Below are 20,561 nucleotides of genomic sequence, written 5' to 3'. Positions count from 1 at the left end.
GAAGGAGAGAAGAGGTGCAACACAGAGGAGACTCCGAGACATCCCTACCGCCGCCGCGGTCGCCAGGACGCCGAGGGCGATGGGGGCGACGCCCTCCCCGCCGCCCGGGTCCAAGGCTCAGCCGCCCCCAGGCACCCAGCAATTCCCAGACAGCGCTTCTCGCACGTGGCAACCGTGATTGTCCCAGAGCGGTATCCCTCCGCGCCCCGCCGCGCCCCTCCCCCCTCCCTTCCCGGGACCCTCCGTGTCCGGGCGCCGCGGAAGGATCACACGCACACGCGCGCACGCTCCGCCGGCCGCGGCGAGCTAAAGGTGCCGCGCTGAAGAGAAGCCGCCGTCGCTATCGCCGCCGCTGTGGGCAGCGCAGCTCCGCAGTCTCCCGCCGTTGGTTAGCCGGCCTCGCGGCTGCGGGTGGACAACTGGCCCGGGCGCTCTCGGCGGCTGCCTCTCCTTGCCGGCCCCGCGTCCTCCCGCCGCAGCTCCTCGGGGAGGGGGGCGGTCGGTACTTGCGCAGAGCCGCCTCCTCCCCGCCCCCGCCCCGCCTCCTCCCGCGCTGCCGCCGCCCGCCACAGCCGCCGCTGCGCCTGCTGCTCCTCGCCGTCCCCGCTGCAGTGCGAAGGGCTCGAAGATGGCCGGTTGGCAGAGCTACGTGGATAACCTGATGTGTGATGGCTGCTGCCAGGAGGCCGCCATTGTCGGCTACTGCGACGCCAAATACGTCTGGGCAGCCACAGCCGGGGGCGTCTTCCAGAGCATTACGGTGAGGACCCGCGGGCGGCCCGGACCCCATCCCCGGCCCCGCCGGCCGACCGCGCCGCAGCCCGGGGCTAGGCAGGAAGGGCCACGCCGGCAGGTGTGCGAGGAGGCGGGCGCCGAGGCCAGAGCCAGGGGACGCCCCCTCGCCTGGGCTGCCCTGACAGTCGGAGGAGGCGGCCGGGCTCCCCACTGCCCGCGCCTGCCGGGGCCCGGCGTCCCCCGCGTCCCCGGTGCAGCTGTGGGTGCCCGGCTGGGGGGAGGGGTCGCCCCGGGCGGGCGGGGGTGTTTTATCTGCTCTCTGCGGCTCCCCAGAACCTCTGGAAGTCCGGGGTTTGCTTTGCCTGTCCCAGGGTGGACACGGGGTCCGGGGGTTCTGGGCCTGGGAGCTCAGGGTGCGGGTGGGGGTCCTCGGGCCGTAGGGCCACCGCGCCGTACCGACAGTGCTCCTCCCGCGCAGCGGGGCTGGAGGAGGCGGCCCGGCCCCCGGGATTCTCGAAGCGGCTTTGCGTAGATGTGCTGGTGTCCAGGCCTCCGGGGCTTGAGAGAAATGTACGCCAACCACGTAGGTGGATTCGTGAATCTCGACTTCGGCTCTGGCACTGTGGGATTTTTTTTTTTTTTTTTAATTCTCCAAGATGGCGAACTGCCATTGATTTCTCTCCTCCTGTGGAGATTTATCGATATACCGTTATCTCCAGTTACGCAACATAGCTCTAAAAAGGGGATGCATTTAGGGTTTTTGATAATCTGGGAAGACCGGTGACACTTCACTTCTCCAAGCCCCTCCCTCCTTAGTGATGGTATTAAAGGAACTAATGCAGATTTATGCTTCACAGTGCGGTTTTGTTGTGACTTGATGGCTTTGACTTGGTTGCCACATGTTTGGGACATATTTAGTCACCGGGCCTCCAGCGCTGCTTATTGTTTTGCCTATTTCTGCCCAAGGCTCTATCTCAAATTGTGAAATTGAATTACGAGCCCATTCTCTAATTTCTTAGTCCCACTCTCTCTTCCCACCAAACACTAAGATTGGTGCTACTAATTATCCCTTTACTACTTAACACGGTTTAAGATTTAATGGTACAAAACTCGGTCCTTCATGGTAGTACTTGCAGGTCTCCTGTACCCTTTGTGGGCTACAATTAAAGACAATTGGCATCTGATGATCAACTTTTTCTCTACAGTCTTCTTGTCTTTGTGTGCGAGTTCCCGCTGTATGGCTGGAAAGATTGCGGGAGTGTGCTTGGAAATGGCTGGGGCCTGCTATGACTCTGCAGTTCTGATGGGGGCGACGCCTTCCTTCTTATTCATGGAATTTTAGAATGCATGCTTTCTCCTTTCCGGTTCTGATGGCTACCTCAGTTTCTTTCCCAGTCTCCCTCCATTTTCTCTATTCCTTTACCATTGCCTACTGCAGTGTTACACATAGAATCCTCTTTGCTTTTGTCCAGAGAGTAAACTGATTACTAAAATGGGAAGGGATACTGGAAACAAAGAGTAGTAGTTAGAAAAAAAAGGGATGAAGGAAATAGGAATTTGGAAAATGCACTGAGGTCTGATTGTTAAAGTTCATACCCTAGGGAATATTTCCAGCTATCCAGAGTAGAAAAGGGAACATATTTGCTAGAGCAGGGGCCTAATTTAGGCAGGCTTTCAAACAACTTTTAAGTGTGGTGCAGCAACATTGTGATGTTACTAATATGATAGACAAGCTGTTGTTGAAAGAGTTTATAGCTGAATCTTTACTATTAGATAAGCACCTTCAGGCACCACTTGACACAGTTTATAAATAACTCAAGTTTGCAATTTGTCTAGTGTCCAACTACCAACTATTTAGAGAAATTTTTTGTAAAGGTTGATTTTTAATTAGCAGACTACTGTTAATAGTGAAATCAGAACAACTGACATGAAATATTATTCAAATACAATTTTTTTGGAAAATACTGAGACTGAATCTTGATTTTAGATTCGTGAAGTGTCTTATAGTGGTGGTAGTACAAACTTGGCGTACAATCTTTCCTGTTATATTGAGACCTGAAAGGAATTAACTATAACTTCATGTGTTTTTTTTTTCTTTTTCTTCTTTCTTTTTTTGGGGGCAGCCAATAGAAATAGATATGATTGTAGGAAAAGACCGGGAAGGTTTCTTTACCAATGGTTTGACTCTTGGTGCAAAGAAGTGCTCAGTGATCAGAGATAGTCTATATGTCGATGGTGACTGCACAATGGACATCCGGACAAAAAGTCAAGGTGGAGAGCCAACATACAACGTTGCGGTAGGCAGAGCTGGTAGAGGTAAGCAAAGTGCTCTTTTAGTTAAAAATTGCATGCCACATTACAACTTATTGAGCAGTTTCTTTAACATTTTGAATGAAGATGTTAGTCCATAATGGCTATTAAGGTGGTTTTTGAGAACTGCCCAGCACTGAAGGGAGGCACTACTTTCATTTATTTACTGTATGCAGCTGCACATAGATCCTAGACTCTGATTATGACTTTAATCTAAAACAGAGTATCATATCAGTTTTTTCATTTTCAGCTTTACAAACTTAAAATCTAAATTTTTCTCATTAAACTGCTTGACATGTGGAGTGATAATCCTGTGGTATATCCAGATTGTTAAATTGTACATCATTTGTTTAATTTAGTTCAATTCTCTGATATTTGGAACTCTTCCTTCTCTTTCTTGCTTGCATTTTAATCTTTTCACTAAGAATAGAGAAGGAAAAATTAAAATTGGTTCACTTTTCTTTTCCTGGGGAGAGAGATAATTAGCATGATGGTTTTGGAGGAAATTGTCCCATTCACTAAAATATTTAAAATTGTTAGTAAAATATTTTCAAAGATTATGTTTCTGAGGTTTACACTTATAAAGTATAGGAAATAACATTTAATTTGTTTAATTGGTCCCCAGTTCTGGTGCTCCTGATGTCAAAATCGCAGAAAGTCTTAATTCACTAAAGGATTCTTTTACTGCTCTTTTGAAAGAAACTTTCTAGAAATTGAGGCTTATCCTGGCATCTGATTTATTTACAAATACATTTAAATGTGTTAACCTTTGTAAATATTGTGTAAATCAAGAGGGTTTCTGTCATCTCAGGTAACAAACTTAGCACATCCAATATTAAGACCAGATCTGGTATGTGAAGGGATTTGAAGTAGTCCTGAGCTGTAATTTAATGCTGTGGTTTTGCTGACTCCCTATGGTTGTCCAAAAGGTTACGCTTAATCTGTGGGAGTTGATATTTATGAATGTTTCTGTATGGAAAGATTAGGTGATTCTGAATAGTAGATCTCTAAACATTAGCTGAGCTCAGGCAAATGCAAAAAAGTATCAACCATGTGTCATTAAACCCCGAGATTTACGTACCACATAACACTACTGACATCTAGCGGCAGTGAATATAAAATTTGACATATACAGACATTTTGGGGAGAAACTGAATTGCATCCTAGAAGAACCTGTTGTGACAAATAGTGAACTGTTGTTACAAGTAGTAAACCTGTTTCAGTATTTTAGACAGCTAAAAACAAAGCTAGCACAGTTAGGATATCAGGAGGTATACAAGCTTTAAATACTTGTAATTTGTTCCTTTCAAAATGACACTGAAAAGGCTATTTGAAATTTGGTCTCATTTTTCCTCTGGAAGTGATAGGCACATTTAGCCTCACTGATGAATCTTAATAGTTTGTACTTATCAAGCATTTCAGATTTTGGAAACATTTTGTAAATATATAATTTCTGTAACTTTTTAAAGTTTATTTTTCTGTGGCTAATATTTGTGCCACATCAGCCAGATGTTTTTTCCCCTAGAATTGAAGATAAAGTGATCAGGCTTTTTTTTTTTTTTTCTAGCTAGTGTACAGATAGTTGTGTAGAGCTCTGCAGCTGCATTGATTAGACTTCCAGGATACAGCCAGGGTTTACTGTTGGTCTGTTTTTAGCATATTATTACTAGCTTTAAAATTATCTTTTTTTGGAGACCTAATTGACTTCAGTGCTTGACAGTTCATGGAAAACTAACTTAATGTTAACTTATTAAACTGGGTTCTGTCTGCTAAAACTTAAGTGACTTTTCTTGATTAACACTTCTTTTGAAACACTTTTCTTCTTTCTCTTTCAGTCTTGGTCTTTGTAATGGGAAAAGAAGGGGTCCATGGAGGCGGATTGAATAAGAAGGCATACTCAATGGCAAAATACTTGAGAGACTCTGGGTTCTAGCTGCTAGGCAGACTGTTTAAGTATTAGGGGAAAATTGCTCTTAAACTTTCCTAGCTGTAAGCTTGAGTCTTAATTCTGGAAACTTTATTAGCAATGCAGGGTGATGGGGTATGAACCTGTGTCTCCTTTGTATCCCTCTGTTGGTGGGGAAAGGTGTCTTTCTTTCTGCCCTCCCCCCCCTTAAATAATTCTGTTCACTTTTGTTTTGTTTCCTTGTGTACTCCAGCATTGGTTATAGTCATGGGAAAGGAAGGTGTCCACGGAGGCACACTTAACAAGAAAGCATATGAACTCGCTTTATACCTGAGGAGGTCTGATGTGTAAGCAGCCTCTCCCCATCTACCTAGCAACTGTCTTCATCACCACCCAATTATGTTCACAGTGCTACCAGACTATAGATGGTGGCTAATTTTTCTTTACCAATTTTGAAATGTCATGATTCCTGTTTGCCCAATGGATCATCTGTATGTTAATCACTGTATGTAACCAACCCTTATCTGGCAACATAATTGCAGCACAATAATGATTTGCATGATACCTTGAAATTTGGGGGGAGGGGGCATGCCAAGTTGGGCATCATTTTGTATTAGCAATTAATGGGATATTGATTACTAAAATAAGTTAATATTAAGCAAGGTGCCAGTGTACAATCTCTAATTTGATCAGTGTCTTCAGCACTTTGAGCTTTTACTTGGCTCACTTAGTCTTCCTTTTGTAGCGCATGATTGGGAGGAAAAAGTGCATGCATCTTTCCTTACTCCTCTCTTTTCCCACCCCTCCCTTTGCACATAAAGTATTTGGTTTGCTTTCATCTTATCTTAGCAGTGCCTGGTTTATTTAACCAATTAATACCCTTTTTGTTGATGAGCTACTGAGAGCTGCAGTAGTTTGCTTTTAGTATTGTTGTTGCACTTGAGTTAGAGACAAACTTTTTCATAGTATCCATAGGACATATGAAGAGTACAACTGCAAAACAAGAGCAAAAGGCACTTCCTCCCATGACTTTACAGTAAAACATACTGATTGAATCCCCAGGGACATTCCATCATTACAGTAGCTCAGATTTTTGGTTCCTGTCTTTTTCTTTGCACACCAGCTCTACTCTTTAGTAAAATTGTAAAAGGCTGCCATTATGGACATTAGGTGTCCCAACATAACCATCTGGAGTGTGTCCAGTTTGTTATTCATAGGACCAATTTTTATTTGCAGCTTAAGTTTTTATATGAAGTTGCATTATTGTGGACTTGGCTGTCTTGTGATGACTTTTTTTTCCCACATGTATTCTGTGCCATACTATTGTTAAAATGAACTGTTGCTATTGTGAGATGGATTTTAACTGACTTACTGAGGATTTCTTTCGAATGGCACTACTTTAGGGATATTCTAGTATTTGCTTTCATTGTTTGGGCCTTGTGGATAATGTACAGATTTAAAAACAAATCTTGTTGCTGATTTGTCCATTTCTTTCCCTGCACTTTGTTACATCTGGGATACAGTCTAACTCATCTGATTTAATATGCATTTAAAAAAATGCCATAACTATTAAACACCTTGTTTACAGACAGATGAAATAAATTTATTCCAACCAAATAATCTAGACTCTTGTTGTTTATATAAATTAACTTACTGTTACAGTTGATTTTTGACATAGTGGAAATATACAAAATAGGCCAAAGTTTGCTATAGCTACAAAATCTTAACAATTGAAAATTTAGTTGATGGCCTACTTCATTTCAGGTAGTATCTATTATAAATAAAATTAGTGCCTAGGAATTTCTGATGGGCATTGATCTATTAAAAATGACTTCCAGTGATTTCAGGCTCATATTCAGGCTTATTAGAGGAAAACTGACTTATTTTATTGAAAATAAGTATTTTCCTCTTGAGGCTGGTCTCCAGTGAAATCTGGGTGGTGAAAGGGCCCAAGAACCAAGAAGGGTTTCTGCTCAGTTGTGGATCCTTCTGTGTTGAAACATCTTTTGACTTTAGACTTGGAGGCTGTGTTGGCAGGCTGGGGTCAGCCAGCTGGTATTTTCCTACATAGGAGCAGAAGACATTCCCTAGGGAGCATATAAGAGCATTGGGATGCTTCTGCGGTTCCTGATTTTGGAGTGGCATGTTAACTGATGGCTGTACCCTGGGATGCATTGAAGTTTAGAAACTATGTGAAGTTTAATATTCTTTAAATAAGTCATTATCATGAGCTGTCAAGCCAGAAGCTCAGCAAAGGTGCTGAAAAGTCAGTGGGTCTAATCAAAACTGGGGAGGTGGGTTCTGAGGATCCCCTCGGAGATGAAGATTCCTTAGGCCCCAGGGAGTTGCTTTTGAGAAACAATCTCCAGGTCACTCGGATTTCCATGGCTTGTTTCTCAAAGACTATCCTTTGAGAAACTGGTTTAGGGAATAAGTAGTAATATCCTTGCCGTACTTATATGAAGAATAACTAAAAGTTTTTCTTTACCAGTGTTGTCAGGCATTAGTAGTCATGAATCTGACTACATATGAAGATGTAAAAGTATGGAAGACAGGATTTGGGGCTATTTTAGTAGTTGGGCGTATCCCAGAAATCATAAAACATCATCAAGAAAAACCTGCTATCAGTTTGTTGACCTGTTAAGATCTCTGTTGGGGACAGAAGGGTGGACAAATGAAAATTTGGCTGTTGGGTTGTGATGATTTGAGATGTTACAGTAATACACATTCATATTTCATTTGTGAAGAATTATTAGGGTGGTTAATTATAGGCAGTGACCAAAGTTGTGAAATCCTTAACTAACCTAATAAGTAGGTGAGGTAGTGGGTAGGGGGACGCAAATAGGGAATTAAAAGACACAGGTCCACTGTATGTATATAAGTAATTACTTATAATAACCAAACTTGGCAAACTTTACAAGGTTCAAATTGGAGAAGTATAGGTTGAATGATTGTAAATCCATCCATAAGGATAAAACAGTCGCTGAAGTGCCAGAGACCCAGGTTTGATTCCTGGTGCCTGCCCATGCAAAAATTAAAAGTCACCTAAGAATGATAGCAGAAAATGTTAACCATTGAATGTTAAATAATATGAGGATATAAACAGATTTTACACATAATGTAAATATAAATAGTATAAAATAATAATATGTATTTTACATATTTCTGAAGGTACCATATCAAGATGTTTATGCCTGGGATAAAGGTTCCAGGTGACTGATTTTTGAGTTTATGCCTGGGATAAAGGTCCCAGGTGACTATATTTTTGAGTTTATGCCTGGGATAAAGGTTCCAGGTGACTGTATTTTTGATTTCTAATATTTTAATAATATTACTTTTATAATCTGGAAATCTTAATTTAAGTTTTAAAAAAAAATAGAAATTGAAATACCCTATTCAAAAAGCTGATAGTTTTTTCATGAAGAAATTATAAAAGATTTTAAGTGCATATTAAGAGAACTAATCTAACCAGGGCTGCATATAATTTTTTTTTTTTTTACAACCTAAAGTAATAGTTTGAAATATCAAGTAATTTTTGCCTCAGTTTAAAAGGCATTAGGAGCTTGATTTGAATTAGGGATTAAGGACAGGGAATACATTTTATAATGTGGATATACGTTACCATGACTTGTGTGACTTTTTTTATTTTAAAATGTTTGGTTTTAGGGTATGTTATTATTGTAAGAGCTATCACTTGGCTGTATGTTATGTGCCATACACTGAGCTCGATGTTTTGTCCTCACACGCTATCTTAGATGAAATGAGATTACACAGATGACCAAACAGATTTGGAAAGGTAAGGGCCATACAAGTATGTCAAATTCCAAAGCTTTGCTTACCTACCAAAGTTAACTGTCTCCTTAAAAGAATTTTTTTAAAGAAATAGATCTTTTAAAACTGTGTTTTACACACAAAAGGTGGGGGTGGGGGGTGGTATCAGACAATAGATGTTGAATTCAACTGTTCAGTTTTCAAAGTGAAAACTTCCCTCCTAGTGTTAAATTTCTTTTAAAATGTATTAATTTGTTTTACAACAAAAGGGTCATATACCTAGTGTACTTATTCTATGCTTTTATTCACTTTATGTTAACGATTTCCCATGTCATACATATACATATCTAATTCATAACGGTATATATACTCTAATGGTGACTATTTTTGGAATGCTTTTTAGGCCGCTGTCTTAACTTTCTTAGGGATTACCTACTTGTCTGTGAGCAATCACGTTATTTTGGACAAAATTTTAAAATGATGTGTATTTATCTGACCTCAACCATATCTTTATAGCACTGACCATTCAAATAGGTCTTACATGGTTAAATAACACAGTTAAGAAATACTACAGTAGAACAAAAGTTTGCTGGTTCTTAAAATGGAAAATGTGTTTATTAACATTCAAATTTCCCGCATACAAGGCCATATAAAAATTCTTAGCTTTCTGATTATACATGTCTATATTGTCTACATAGTTACAATGATGTATAATATAATTTAGCTTTTCATAATACATTTGTTAAAATACATCATTAGTTTTGTTAAACATAAGCACTTATTTTCAAATCCAATACTTGAAATAAACAATTTTCTTCTGTACATAGTTTAGCAGGGCTAATAAGCATAAGATGCTCTTTATTAAGAGGTATTTGATTTGAGTATCAACAGTTGCTGAAGTTCGTTATTTTTATGCAGTATTTTCTTTTTACTTTGATCACAAACACATAAAACCCTTAAGGATACTGAAATTCAGTAAAAGTTCAGAGATTATTACTTTAGCTGCTGAATCAAATCTATACATAACACTATAGTATTAAAAACTTAAAAAAAACTTGAAATCTGCACTAGTATAGACCGTTTTATCAGGATAAGACTGCTTGGGCATAGGAAGGAAAGACAACTTTAAGTATATGTTTTTCTTTATAGTGCTGATAGGAGGAAAAAGGCATTATAATAGTACCTTGCTGCCTCTCACTAATAGTGGCAATTTGAGGATATGCCAGGAAAATAGGTATTATTCAACTCAACCATTCTATGTAGTTTTATGGAGGTGGCAGTTGGCTTAGCTCATGCTAGGTGGCAGCAGCATGGACCTTGTGTGGTAAAACAAACATTGGCATACTGTGACCTAAGTCTGCAAGCTAAGGAATTTTTTTAACGTTTTGGCTATATATTTCATTCCAAAAGGAGAGCTGATTTTGATGCTTGAGGTACAGCACCTTTCTGTCACTTATTAAAATGAAGTATGCTCCTGCAGATAAATACTGGATCAAAAAACCTGTTTCAGTCATTTGATTAAACTGTAGAATACCGAATAAGTTATTTCTACAGAAATCTCTGAAGGGAGCAAAAAAAAATTAATACATGTAAATAAACATTTTAAAAGGAGATAAACCAATTGCCCTCTGAAGGTCAAACTGTATTTGCTATGTTGTAATCCCGTTCACCATTAGGCTGCAGTTGGACCACAACACTATGTTCATTAATTTCATTTTCTCCCTCACTACTGTCGCTGTCTTCGTTGTCTTCTTCCTCATAGTCTGAAGATTCTGTCATGTTGTGATGTGAGTGGGATTCCGACAAAGCTCCAAATGACTGGGTGCTGACGGAAGCCAAAGGTCTAAGTAAAGGAGTATGTTCTGATGCTTCATTTTCTTCTTGACTACTATCTGTGTCAGAGTCTGAATCGCCTTGAGAAGGAACAACTTTTTGCTTGCAGACAGGACAGGTTTTTTTGGTTTTAGTTAGCCAAGGGTCTACACACTTGCAGTGATAAGCTGTTGAAGCAAAATATACATCTTTTAGTTAGTATGCTGTGGTTAAGATCACTATATTTAATCACTGCCATGTTTATTTGGTGTTCTGATCTATATGCATCATGTTGGAAAAGGAGAAGAAAGGCTTGTCCGTTTTTACAAATACCCTCCATTCTTTAATCAGACCACAGTTAGTGCAAGGTTTGGCTTGTGGTATGCAAATAACTATTTTCTGTCTCTTCCCCTCTAATAAGAGATCCTAAATGATATTACTCTGCATAAAGTAAATTTAAACCAGTGGGTAATTACTCATACCATGAGAACAGGGAAGGATTCTGAGCTTGTCTCCATCTTCATATTCATCCAAACAAATGGCACATACATCATACTCATCTCCTACAACAGAAAATAGTAAATAAAACTTAAGTAAAACAAGTAGAGCAGTATTTTCAAACTTTTCAAATGAGATCCTCTTCAATCAGTTATTTTAAATGCCTTTTAATTTACGTGTCTCTAAATGATGACTCTTGGTTGTTTCCTGTCAGACCCAGGTAGCTGCTTAACATTCAGGGACCTGAATTTTTATTTAAATAACTAAGCTTTTCAAAAACAAACAACAACAACAAAAAACTAACTTTTTATCTAAAATAGGCAATTAAAAATAGATGTCAAATTTAGTTACCTTGATTATCTTTTTTATTTTGAAATGGTAGTGACTGAAGAGGGAAGAGAAAATAGTGTTTGGAGTCAGGCATTTGAATTGCAGCCGTGGCTCTTATTTTTACCATGCTGTGCATCCCCAAGGTAACTGACTTTTCTGAACCTCATTTTCTTTTATCTATAACATGGTCCTGATACCTGGCCTGCTCTGAGAAATATGAGATCACATATGCAAAGAATATTGTTTGCTTGCATACTACATAGTAGGTGTGGTATTTTCCTACAAGATCTATAGCAGAAATTTATCAAATTATGATTGGGTGCAATGCCCAACCCAATTTAATCCCAGTTAGCTCACTGGGTAAATTACACTGATTTCTTCTGTTGGAAAGGGACTGCTGGAGACTGAAAGCAATTACAGCTACAGGAAGATGATAAAGGTCAAAAGTGCCATAATACAAACTAACCAATAGGACCAGCTCTCTCAATCCTGTTTTTGTCCTTAAATCTATTACAGTGTGGACCTGTAGTCTTTATTTCTGGTGGTTGTGAAGTAATAAAATAGTACATCTTCAAGTAAACCAGGGATGGGAATGCCCCAATCTCTCAGGAGCAGTGACAGTAACTCACATCCAATATGGGATGCTATTATTTCACTGCTTTGTAGCCATTTTGAAAAGTATTTCTCTGGAGGAAATGAGAAGCATTCCCTTTCTGATTTGCATTTAAGAGCAAATTCAGAACCATTTTCCTTGAAGCAGCTCAACACATAACAAATATTAATTAGCATTAGTTGGCTTGAACTCTGATTATAGATTCTTAGCTCTCTAAGAGGGACCATGTCTTTTACTCATCTTTATATCCTAAATGTTTAACAAACCTGGCATAGAGTAGACATCCAATAAATATTTGTGGAATAAATGAATAACGCTGTGAAGAATTTGTCAGTTTCTACCTCTTACCTGGAACCTGCCACATTGACTCTTCCTGCTTCATTGTTATCCCTAGCTCTTCTCCATTTACTAGTGTGAGGAATCCTTTTCAGCAGTAATAATCTGATCGTACAACTTTCTGCTCAAAGCCCACCCAAGTATTATCATTACACAATAAACTCCTAGTCCTTACCATGATATAATAGGGCTCCCCGTTCTCCCTCTAGGTCACTGTAATCTAGCTGCATGCCCTTTTTGCTGTTCCCTGAATACGTCAAACACTTGTCTCAGGGCCTCTGTACTGTTCCTTTGCCTATAATGCTTTTCCTCCATATACCCACTGCTTATTCCATCACTTCATTTAGCTCTCTGCAAATGTCCTCAGAGAGGTCTTCCCTTCTTATCTAAAATAGCATTCCTTTCTCTCCCCCATCACTTATTATTTTTCTTTATCGTACTTACTGTTTTGTGACTTATTGTTCAGACTTAATTTGTCTGTTTGTCCCCACTAAGTTCCACAAAGGCAGGGATTTTTGCCTATTTGATTAACTGCTATTTTCCCAGGATCTAGAATAGTATCTGGCACACAGTAAAAGTACTACATATATATTTATTGAAGGAATTTATGAACAACAACACAAGTTATTTTCAGGAAATCTTGATTTTTACTCCAGCTGCTAATCCACAACAGATGACAAAATTACACAGATTTGGGTACACAAAGCTGAATATTTTTGTATAATGTAGATAAATTCTGTATAGATCCTGACTGATGGAGTAAAACTTGCATCATGTTCTATTATTCTGATTGAATGTTGAATATGCTGGCCAATTCTCACAACAACAAAGTACTATATAGAATGGAATCTTTTCAAAGAGGCAATAATAGATACTGTATTTACTGATAATCAGAAAACATTCAAAAAGGAAGAGTTCTCTGTACGCACAGATGCTGGAGAAGAGTTTTCAGAGTAGGACCAGTGTCAGACCTTAAAGATACACTGGATTTGGAAAAGCTAAGAAGGAAAAGACATTATTGGGAGAATTAAGTGGGAAAGCATTTAAGAAGAAATAAGCATGACAAAGTCATGTTATACGGGTTAGATATAAGAAGAGGTGGGGAAGTGAGATTGGATGAGTACAGTAGAGCCAAATGGTGAAAACTTTTGAATGCCACGATAAGGATGCTGATGTGATCTTCTAGGCAGTGTAAGCTGAATGCCAGGTTTCAAGCAGAGGAATGACTGCTATATGAAAACATCATCTTAAATGCTCTTCAGTGTGTTGAAGGGACTGGGCTTGGAATATGGAGCTGAGTCTAGAGACAATAAAACCAACTTACTGTTAGACACTTCTAGGATTCAATAATAAGCTGATGTGGCCTGCATGATACAATGATAAGAATGGAAGAAATGATCAGGATCAGCTAATCATTTTGAAAGACTAACTCATTGGGTTTGGTGGCTGGTAATAAGTAATTAAAGATGAGGATGAGTCCAAGATGACACAGGTAATCTTAAGTGATGGATACTGACTGATTTTTAAATGTTTTATTTGACAATACTAAGATGCAACATGTAAGAGAGGGAATAGAGGCAAATTACCTATACAAGCTAGTAATTTTTTGTTACAAAGAATTGGTAAGTGAATTCTAAATATTAGAGAGCTGGCTAGTGTTCATGAGTACATTTTATCCTGAAATGTTGTGTAACTACTGTCAAAGACTAATTACAGCTTGAACAACATATACAGCTTATTTAGACAATGGTGTATCAGAATGTAATACAGTCCGTAAAGGTAGCTTAAAGATTGGATCTTTCTCACCTAACCATGCAATTTATAGTAATACAAGAAATACAATACTGTAATAGAAAAATCATATTTTCCATAGAACTATATAAATTTTCTAAAGTGTCTACTAAGGTAACAGATACACATTGACTTATTTATTTGACAGACTAAAAGCCTGTTAGGTGTCACAAATGTAAAGGAAGTACTGGGACTTCTAGGTAAACAAAGTAGTGAAAGGAATTAAAATCCAAGGAAGCTACTCAGAATTATGTTAGTTGCGCAGGAAATAGCTCACCAGGCTAGTATGTAGGATGCAGGGAGAGAGCAATGGAGGATGAGGCTGGAAGTGGTAAGGGGAAGTCAGATCATAACGTTCTCATATCAAGCTAAAGAATAAATTTTGACTTTATTCTTATGTATAAATCATTCTAAGAATAAACCATGGAGGTTACAGAAATAGAGGTATTCCTATATCTCCCCAGGTAATTCTGAATTATTAGGTTCTGAGTGGGAATCAGGATATGAACAACATGGAACCATTTAATAGACATTTGTAAATTACTAAAAGGAGTCAGAGGACAATCAACCTATGAAAATTTGCTGAAAATAATTCTAGTTTTGGGAAAACATCTTTAAATAAAAAGTAAAAAAAAAAATAGGTCATGGATAAAGAACTCAAATGAGGCAATACTTAATAAAAACATTTTTAAAAGTACAGGTTCAAAGCAAATTGTATTTTTACAATTAAAAGTTTTTTAATTCTGAGTAATTGAAAGGAATAACCATCCTGTATGACACAATGGAGACTCCTTAATACAACAACTTTAGATTTCTTTTACTTCAGAAGTTAAGATATCCTGAAGAAAATGACTTGAGATTTCAGTTGCTATGGCTAGTATGGAACTATGCCTGCATATAAATTTTTTGATTTACAATAATTCCTATTTCAAATGCCATGGCTTTTTCTTTTCACAACTTAGCAAGATACTTAAGGCAGTATTAATCATAATACCATTATCTGAGAGATTAAAAGTGCTTACTCAAGGTCACACATTTAATCACTAGAAGACCAAGATCTTTTGAATCCAAATCCTGAATTCTTTCCATTGTACCATGCTTTAAGAACTGCAGACCTAAAAACTCAACTGCTGACTTCCTCATAGCTTTAGGGTTCACGACAAATATATCCTCCTCCTGTCCCCACCCCATTAATGTAGCTTTTATATAAAGTGTGGTAATTTGGTGAAGTTTATCTGTGGCAGAAGGAACCTAGGAACGAGCTATAAGAAAGGAAATGACTTCTGATTCTATTGAAGTTTGGGAGCTCTCTACACTTCCTAAAATGGAATGATTCCTGCAGGGAGAAAAGGTGTAATATAATTAAGATTCCTTACTGACTTCTGTTTTTTTTTCCCTTTGGTCAGATAAATAAATGAGGAAAAAAAGGGTAGGCTCTTGCTTGTATTAGAATATTGCAAGAGCCCTGACGTGTAAACGTGGATAGAATGTTGGAGTTGAAAGACTGGAAGAGGGAAGAATCACCAAGGGCTATTAAATCTTGGTGGGGTGGGGGGGTATTTGCTATTTTTGATGAGGAGCAGCATATTCATAAAGTTTTAAAAAGTTATCTCCCCACAGACTGCTTATTAGTAACAAGGGGGGAAAGAGTAAAAAAAAAAAATTGGATAACACCTGGATCAGATGATCAAATATAACATAACCAATGAGGGGCAGGTGGACACTGAATGGCTCTAGATATGATACCCTGAGAAGCATACATCATTTTTGCAGTATTCTGGCTGGAAATGCATAACTTAAATCAATTGTGAGTAAATCGAAGGCAAACCCCAAATTATGAACATTCTGGTTTTTAAAAAGCCAGAGCACAATGTTATTCAAACATTTAATATGTCATAAAATAGTAATCAAGGCTGAGGAACTGTTCCAGATTAAAGGAACCTGAAGAGAGATGCAAAATAGCCCAGTGGGAAATTCTACAGACCTCTCCCTCCATCTGAAAAATGGATAGGCTAGGAAAAGAGAGTGGAATTAATAACTAGGTGGTAACCCTAAAACCAGATTGGACACTTAGAACACAGGAGTGCCAGATGAAGGGAAAGGCTGCAGAGCTGTCATAAATATAGGTATGCAGGAGCCAGTGAATATCCTTATTCCTCTACCCCATGGTGACAGCCATGGAAATGGTGGCCTGAATTCCGGGAGCTGTCAGTACTGACCAAGATACATAGAGGAAACCTCAATCTCCAAAATGTTGGAATTGGAAATTGAGGTCAGTCTGGCATATTCCTGAGTGAGCAACACCGATGAGAACCTTGGTTTTGGCCCTTCTGGCACCATGGGCTTCATGTTTTCCACCAGCATCTATGAGAAGACTTAAAAAGACAGTGCACCTTTTTCTTTGTTTCTTTTCTATTCTTTCCTTTCCTTTCTTTTCTATACCTTTCTCTTTCTTTCTTTTTTTTGGTCTGGTGGATCCTGTGGGACCAGAAGACGCAGATCTCAGCTTTGCCCTCTTGCAGCAGTGGATTTCCAAGGGCATCTACCAGAAGACTTGGGGAGGCAGTGCACCCCCCCCCCCTTTTTTTGATTTATAGATCTGACAGCTCAAGCCCTCAATAAGTAAAGATCAGGAATCCCTGAGAACTAAGGAGTAGAAGAAAAGACATCTAGAGTAGCCAAAATATAATACTCAGAAAGTCCATTTCTCAACAAAAAATGACAAAACATACAAGGAGACTACTTTTTTTCCAGTAGTAGGAAAAAAAGAATTTTACAGAAACTATCCTAAAGGGAGGCCAGTCTCTGGGATTGCTAATTAGTAATTAAAGTTCTTAGATCTACTCTCCTAAATAAGATCAATGAACTAAAGGAAACCAAGGAAAAGATATATGAGCAAAATGAGAATTTCAATATGAGACAGAGGAACCAAACAGAAATGTGGAGCTGAAAAATTGAATATGGCATTCAACAACAGATTTGAACAGGCAGAAGAACAGATTAGTAGACTTGAAGATAAGACAACTGAAATTATCAAGTCTAAGTGGAAAGAAAAAAGACCCTGAGGAACCTATGGGACATCAACAAGCATATCAACAATGCATCACAAGATTCCCAGAAGGAGAAGGAAGAGTAAAGGGGGAAGAAACAATGAACAAATAATGACTGAAAACTTGCCAAACTATGAAAGACATGGATATACAAATCCAGGAAGCTCAACAAACACCAAGTAGCATAAACTCAGAGATCCACAACTAGACCAATTACAACTAAATTGTGAAAACCCAAAACAAAGAATCTTGAAAACAGCAAGAGAGAAGTGATACTTCATACAATAGATCCACAAAAACATTCTCAGTTCTCTCCAGACACCATTAGAGCCAAAAGACAGTGGGATGGGTGCACAGGTTGTTCAGTGGTAGAATGCTCGCCTTCCATGCGGGAGACCTGGGTTCGATTCCTGGACCACGTACCTTAAAAGAAAAGAAAAAAGGCAGTGGGATGACATCTTTTAGTGCTGATAGAAAAAACTGTCAACCAAATATAATATATCTGGGAAAACTGTCCTTTAAAAATGAGATATTAAAACATTTCCAATAAAGAGTAGATGAGGGCGTTTATTATCACTAAACCTGTCCTACAAGAAATGCTAAAGGGGATCCTTCATGTTGAAAGGAAAGAACACTAGATAGTACCTTGAAGATGTATGAAAAAATAAAGACCTATAGTATAGATAAATATGAATAAATATAAATAACAGTATTATTGAATCTTTTAACACCATGTTTAAAATTCTTACATGGCTTAAAATACAATTGCACAAAAATTCATAACCTATGTTTATATAAAGATGTAATTTGTGATAAGAACAACAGAGGTGAGGGATGAAGAGATATAGGGGCAGAGCATATATATACTATTGGACTTAAGTTAATATCAATAAAAACTAAATTCTAATGGATGTAGGATGTTAAATTTAATTCCCATTATATCCACACAAATTTTTTGAATCAACACAAAGGAAATAAGAAGTGATTTGAAATGGTTCATTACAAAAGACCATCTTAACCAAAAATAAAGTCATAAGGGAAGAAAGGAGGGACAAAAAAGGTATAAGACAGAAAAAAACAGCAAAATGGCAGAAAAAAGTCTTATTTTATTAGTAATTGCCTCAAATGTAAATGAAATAAACTCTCCAATCAAAAGGCAGAAGCTGGCACTATAAAGAAGTATGATCCAATAAACAGGATTCTGAGGCTAGCAGAAATCCAAAATCAAAGCATCACCAAGAAACTACCAAGGTGATGCTTTCTCCCAAAAGACCCTATCATTATGTTGCTGGCTGTTGGCAATCCTTGAGGTCCTTGACTTATATTTTTGTCTCCTGTCACATGGGGATGTCCTTTCCTTTCTCAATGCTCCTCCAATTTCTGCTGACTTTGAGCATCTGGCTCCTCCCTGTGACTGTCTCTTTATAGGGACTCTAGTAATTCGGAGTGAGACCCACCTTGCTTCAATTTGCCACATCTTAACTAAAAATAACATCTTCAAAAGGTCCTATCACAATGGGTCCATAGCCACAGAATTGGAGATTATGTTGGGGTATATAATTCAACCTAACACAGTCTGCATCCCAGAAAGATATGTTTTTCTCACATGCAAAATACATTCACCCCATTCCAGTATTCCCAAATCCTGTCATTTCAGTAACAACTCTGTCCAGTCATTAAAATCAGTTATTAGAGTGATGCAACTTCAGGCTAAATTCCTCTCAGTCTATGGGCCTGTGAAATACAGAAAACAAGTTATTTGCTTCAAAATTCAATAGAAGAACAGGCATAGAATGGGCATTCCCATTCCATAAGAGAGAACCTCTAAGGAAACAGGCATCATGGATCCCAAGCAAGTTTGAAACCCAGCAGGGCAAAATCCGTTAGATCTCAAGTTCTGAGAGTCATCTGTGGATTGATGCTTTGTCTGCTAGGCCTCCTGGCGTGGCAGTCCCACCCTTTCCCTGAATGCTGGGACCTAAGTACACCCTCTCCTGGCAACAGGGTGGCAGCCTAGCTCTGTCCCCAAACTGGAATATAGGCCCCACCCTCTCCAAGAACTGGGGTGATGATGGCTGAACTCTCCCTAAATATCAAGCCCTGCTCCCTTAAAGCTTTCAGAAAGATGGTCTGCCCATCTCCAAGTACAGGAATGGATCAACCCTTTAGAGTCATGTGGGTGGGCCCTCTTTGTTAATCCAAGGAGATCTTTTTGGTCCAGACCTCTGCTTCCATGATTCTGCCCCTGAATTCATTTTTCCTTCATTTCATACCATCTCTATTCCTCTCAGTCTAGGCTTACAGTGTTACATACAAAATTCTAAAAAACCTTGTTGGTTTTCCAGTCAGTTCAAGGTCTTCTAAACCATCAGACAAAAGGACTTTCCACAGATGCTTCCTAGGCAAATACATTTCCAATCCTGACTTCTTCTGAGATGGCTCACAGGATCAATGTTCCCTCGTGGTGGGCTGGGTTCCCTGGGAAATTCACTATCTGGTAGATCAGAGAAGGCTCCAATTAAGCCACTTCTGGCCCTAGTCTCAGAGCATGCTATCTGGATAGGCTGAAAAGTTTCCAAATCATTAATTGCTGGTTCCTTTGTCCTTAAGGGTTCATTTATCAGTTCATCCCTTTCTTCTCACATTTTAGTATAAGCTGCAAGGAGAAACCAGGCAGCATATTCTATACTTAGCTTGGAAATCTTAGCTAAATATCCAAGTTTATGGCTTAGAAGTTCTGCTTTCCATCAAACATCATAACACAATTTCACCAAGTTCTCTGCTACTTTATAACGAGGATCACACTTCCTCCACTTTCCAATAACACATTCATCAATTTTTTCTAAGGCCTCACTGGAAGTACCTTTAATATACATATTTCTACCAAGAATTTCTTCAAGACAATCTAGGCTTTATAAAGTAACTCAAAATTCTTTCATCCTCTAACTTGGCCAATTCCAAAGCTGCTTCCACATTTTTATGTATTTGTAATAGCAGCACCCCACTTTCTGGTACCCAAAACTGTCTTATTTACCAGAATTGCTATCAGAAACATCACAAAATGGTTTTAGCTTAAACAACAGGAATTTACTGGCTTACGATTTTGAGACCAGCAGAAGTCTAGAGTCAAGTCAACAGCAAGGTAATGCTTTCTCCCAAAGTCTTTAGAGTTCTGGTGCTAGCTCAGCAGTCTTTGGAATCCCTTGGCTTGTATTTCTGCCTCCTGTCTCATGGCAATGTCCTTTTTTTCTCACTTATGTGACTTCTGGGTTCTGCTTATAAGGCCTCCAGTAACTTGCATTAAGGCCCACTCAGTTCAGTTCACTGCACCTTAACTAAAAATAACCTTTTCCAAAGGCCCTATTTACAATGGGTTTACATCCACAGGGATAGAGAAAAGATTAAGAAC

At 38.9% G+C, this 20,561-nt stretch overlaps 2 protein-coding genes across 8 annotated transcripts in view; one reads left to right on the top strand and one right to left on the bottom strand.

Annotated features, from left to right (window-relative positions):
- Positions 1 to 547: 547 nt before the first annotated feature.
- PFN2 (profilin 2) overlaps positions 548 to 20,561 on the top strand; it is a 67,508-nt gene continuing 47,494 nt past the window's right edge. Inside the window, exons 1-3 of one of the 3 annotated variants that reach the window (XM_077160766.1) lie at positions 548 to 760; positions 2,859 to 3,051; positions 5,205 to 6,571. In XM_077160766.1, the coding sequence (XP_077016881.1) occupies positions 629 to 760; positions 2,859 to 3,051; positions 5,205 to 5,302 (423 nt within the window). In that variant the 5' untranslated portion in view covers positions 548 to 628 and the 3' untranslated portion in view covers positions 5,303 to 6,571. Of the gene's footprint in view, positions 761 to 2,858; positions 3,052 to 4,880; positions 6,572 to 20,561 lie in introns of those variants that run through there. The other 2 variants (XM_077160764.1, XM_077160767.1) reach the window with 2 other exon arrangements.
- Positions 9,308 to 20,561, bottom strand: part of RNF13 (ring finger protein 13) — a 259,826-nt gene continuing 248,572 nt past the window's right edge. For 3 of the 5 annotated variants that reach the window (XM_077160759.1, XM_077160762.1, XM_077160761.1), the window contains 3 exons: positions 17,534 to 17,575; positions 11,017 to 11,097; positions 9,308 to 10,722 (listed from right to left, as the gene is read on the bottom strand). In XM_077160759.1, the coding sequence (XP_077016874.1) occupies positions 10,358 to 10,722; positions 11,017 to 11,097; positions 17,534 to 17,575 (488 nt within the window). In that variant the 3' untranslated portion in view covers positions 9,308 to 10,357. The remainder of the gene's footprint in view (positions 10,723 to 11,016; positions 11,098 to 17,533; positions 17,576 to 20,561) is intronic. The other 2 variants (XM_077160760.1, XM_077160763.1) reach the window with 1 other exon arrangement.

This window comes from Tamandua tetradactyla, chromosome 5, assembly GCF_023851605.1.
Source record: "Tamandua tetradactyla isolate mTamTet1 chromosome 5, mTamTet1.pri, whole genome shotgun sequence".
NCBI lineage: Eukaryota > Metazoa > Chordata > Mammalia > Pilosa > Myrmecophagidae > Tamandua > Tamandua tetradactyla.
Note: the sequence above shows the minus strand (reverse complement) of the source record. Positions and strands in the feature narration are given on the sequence as shown.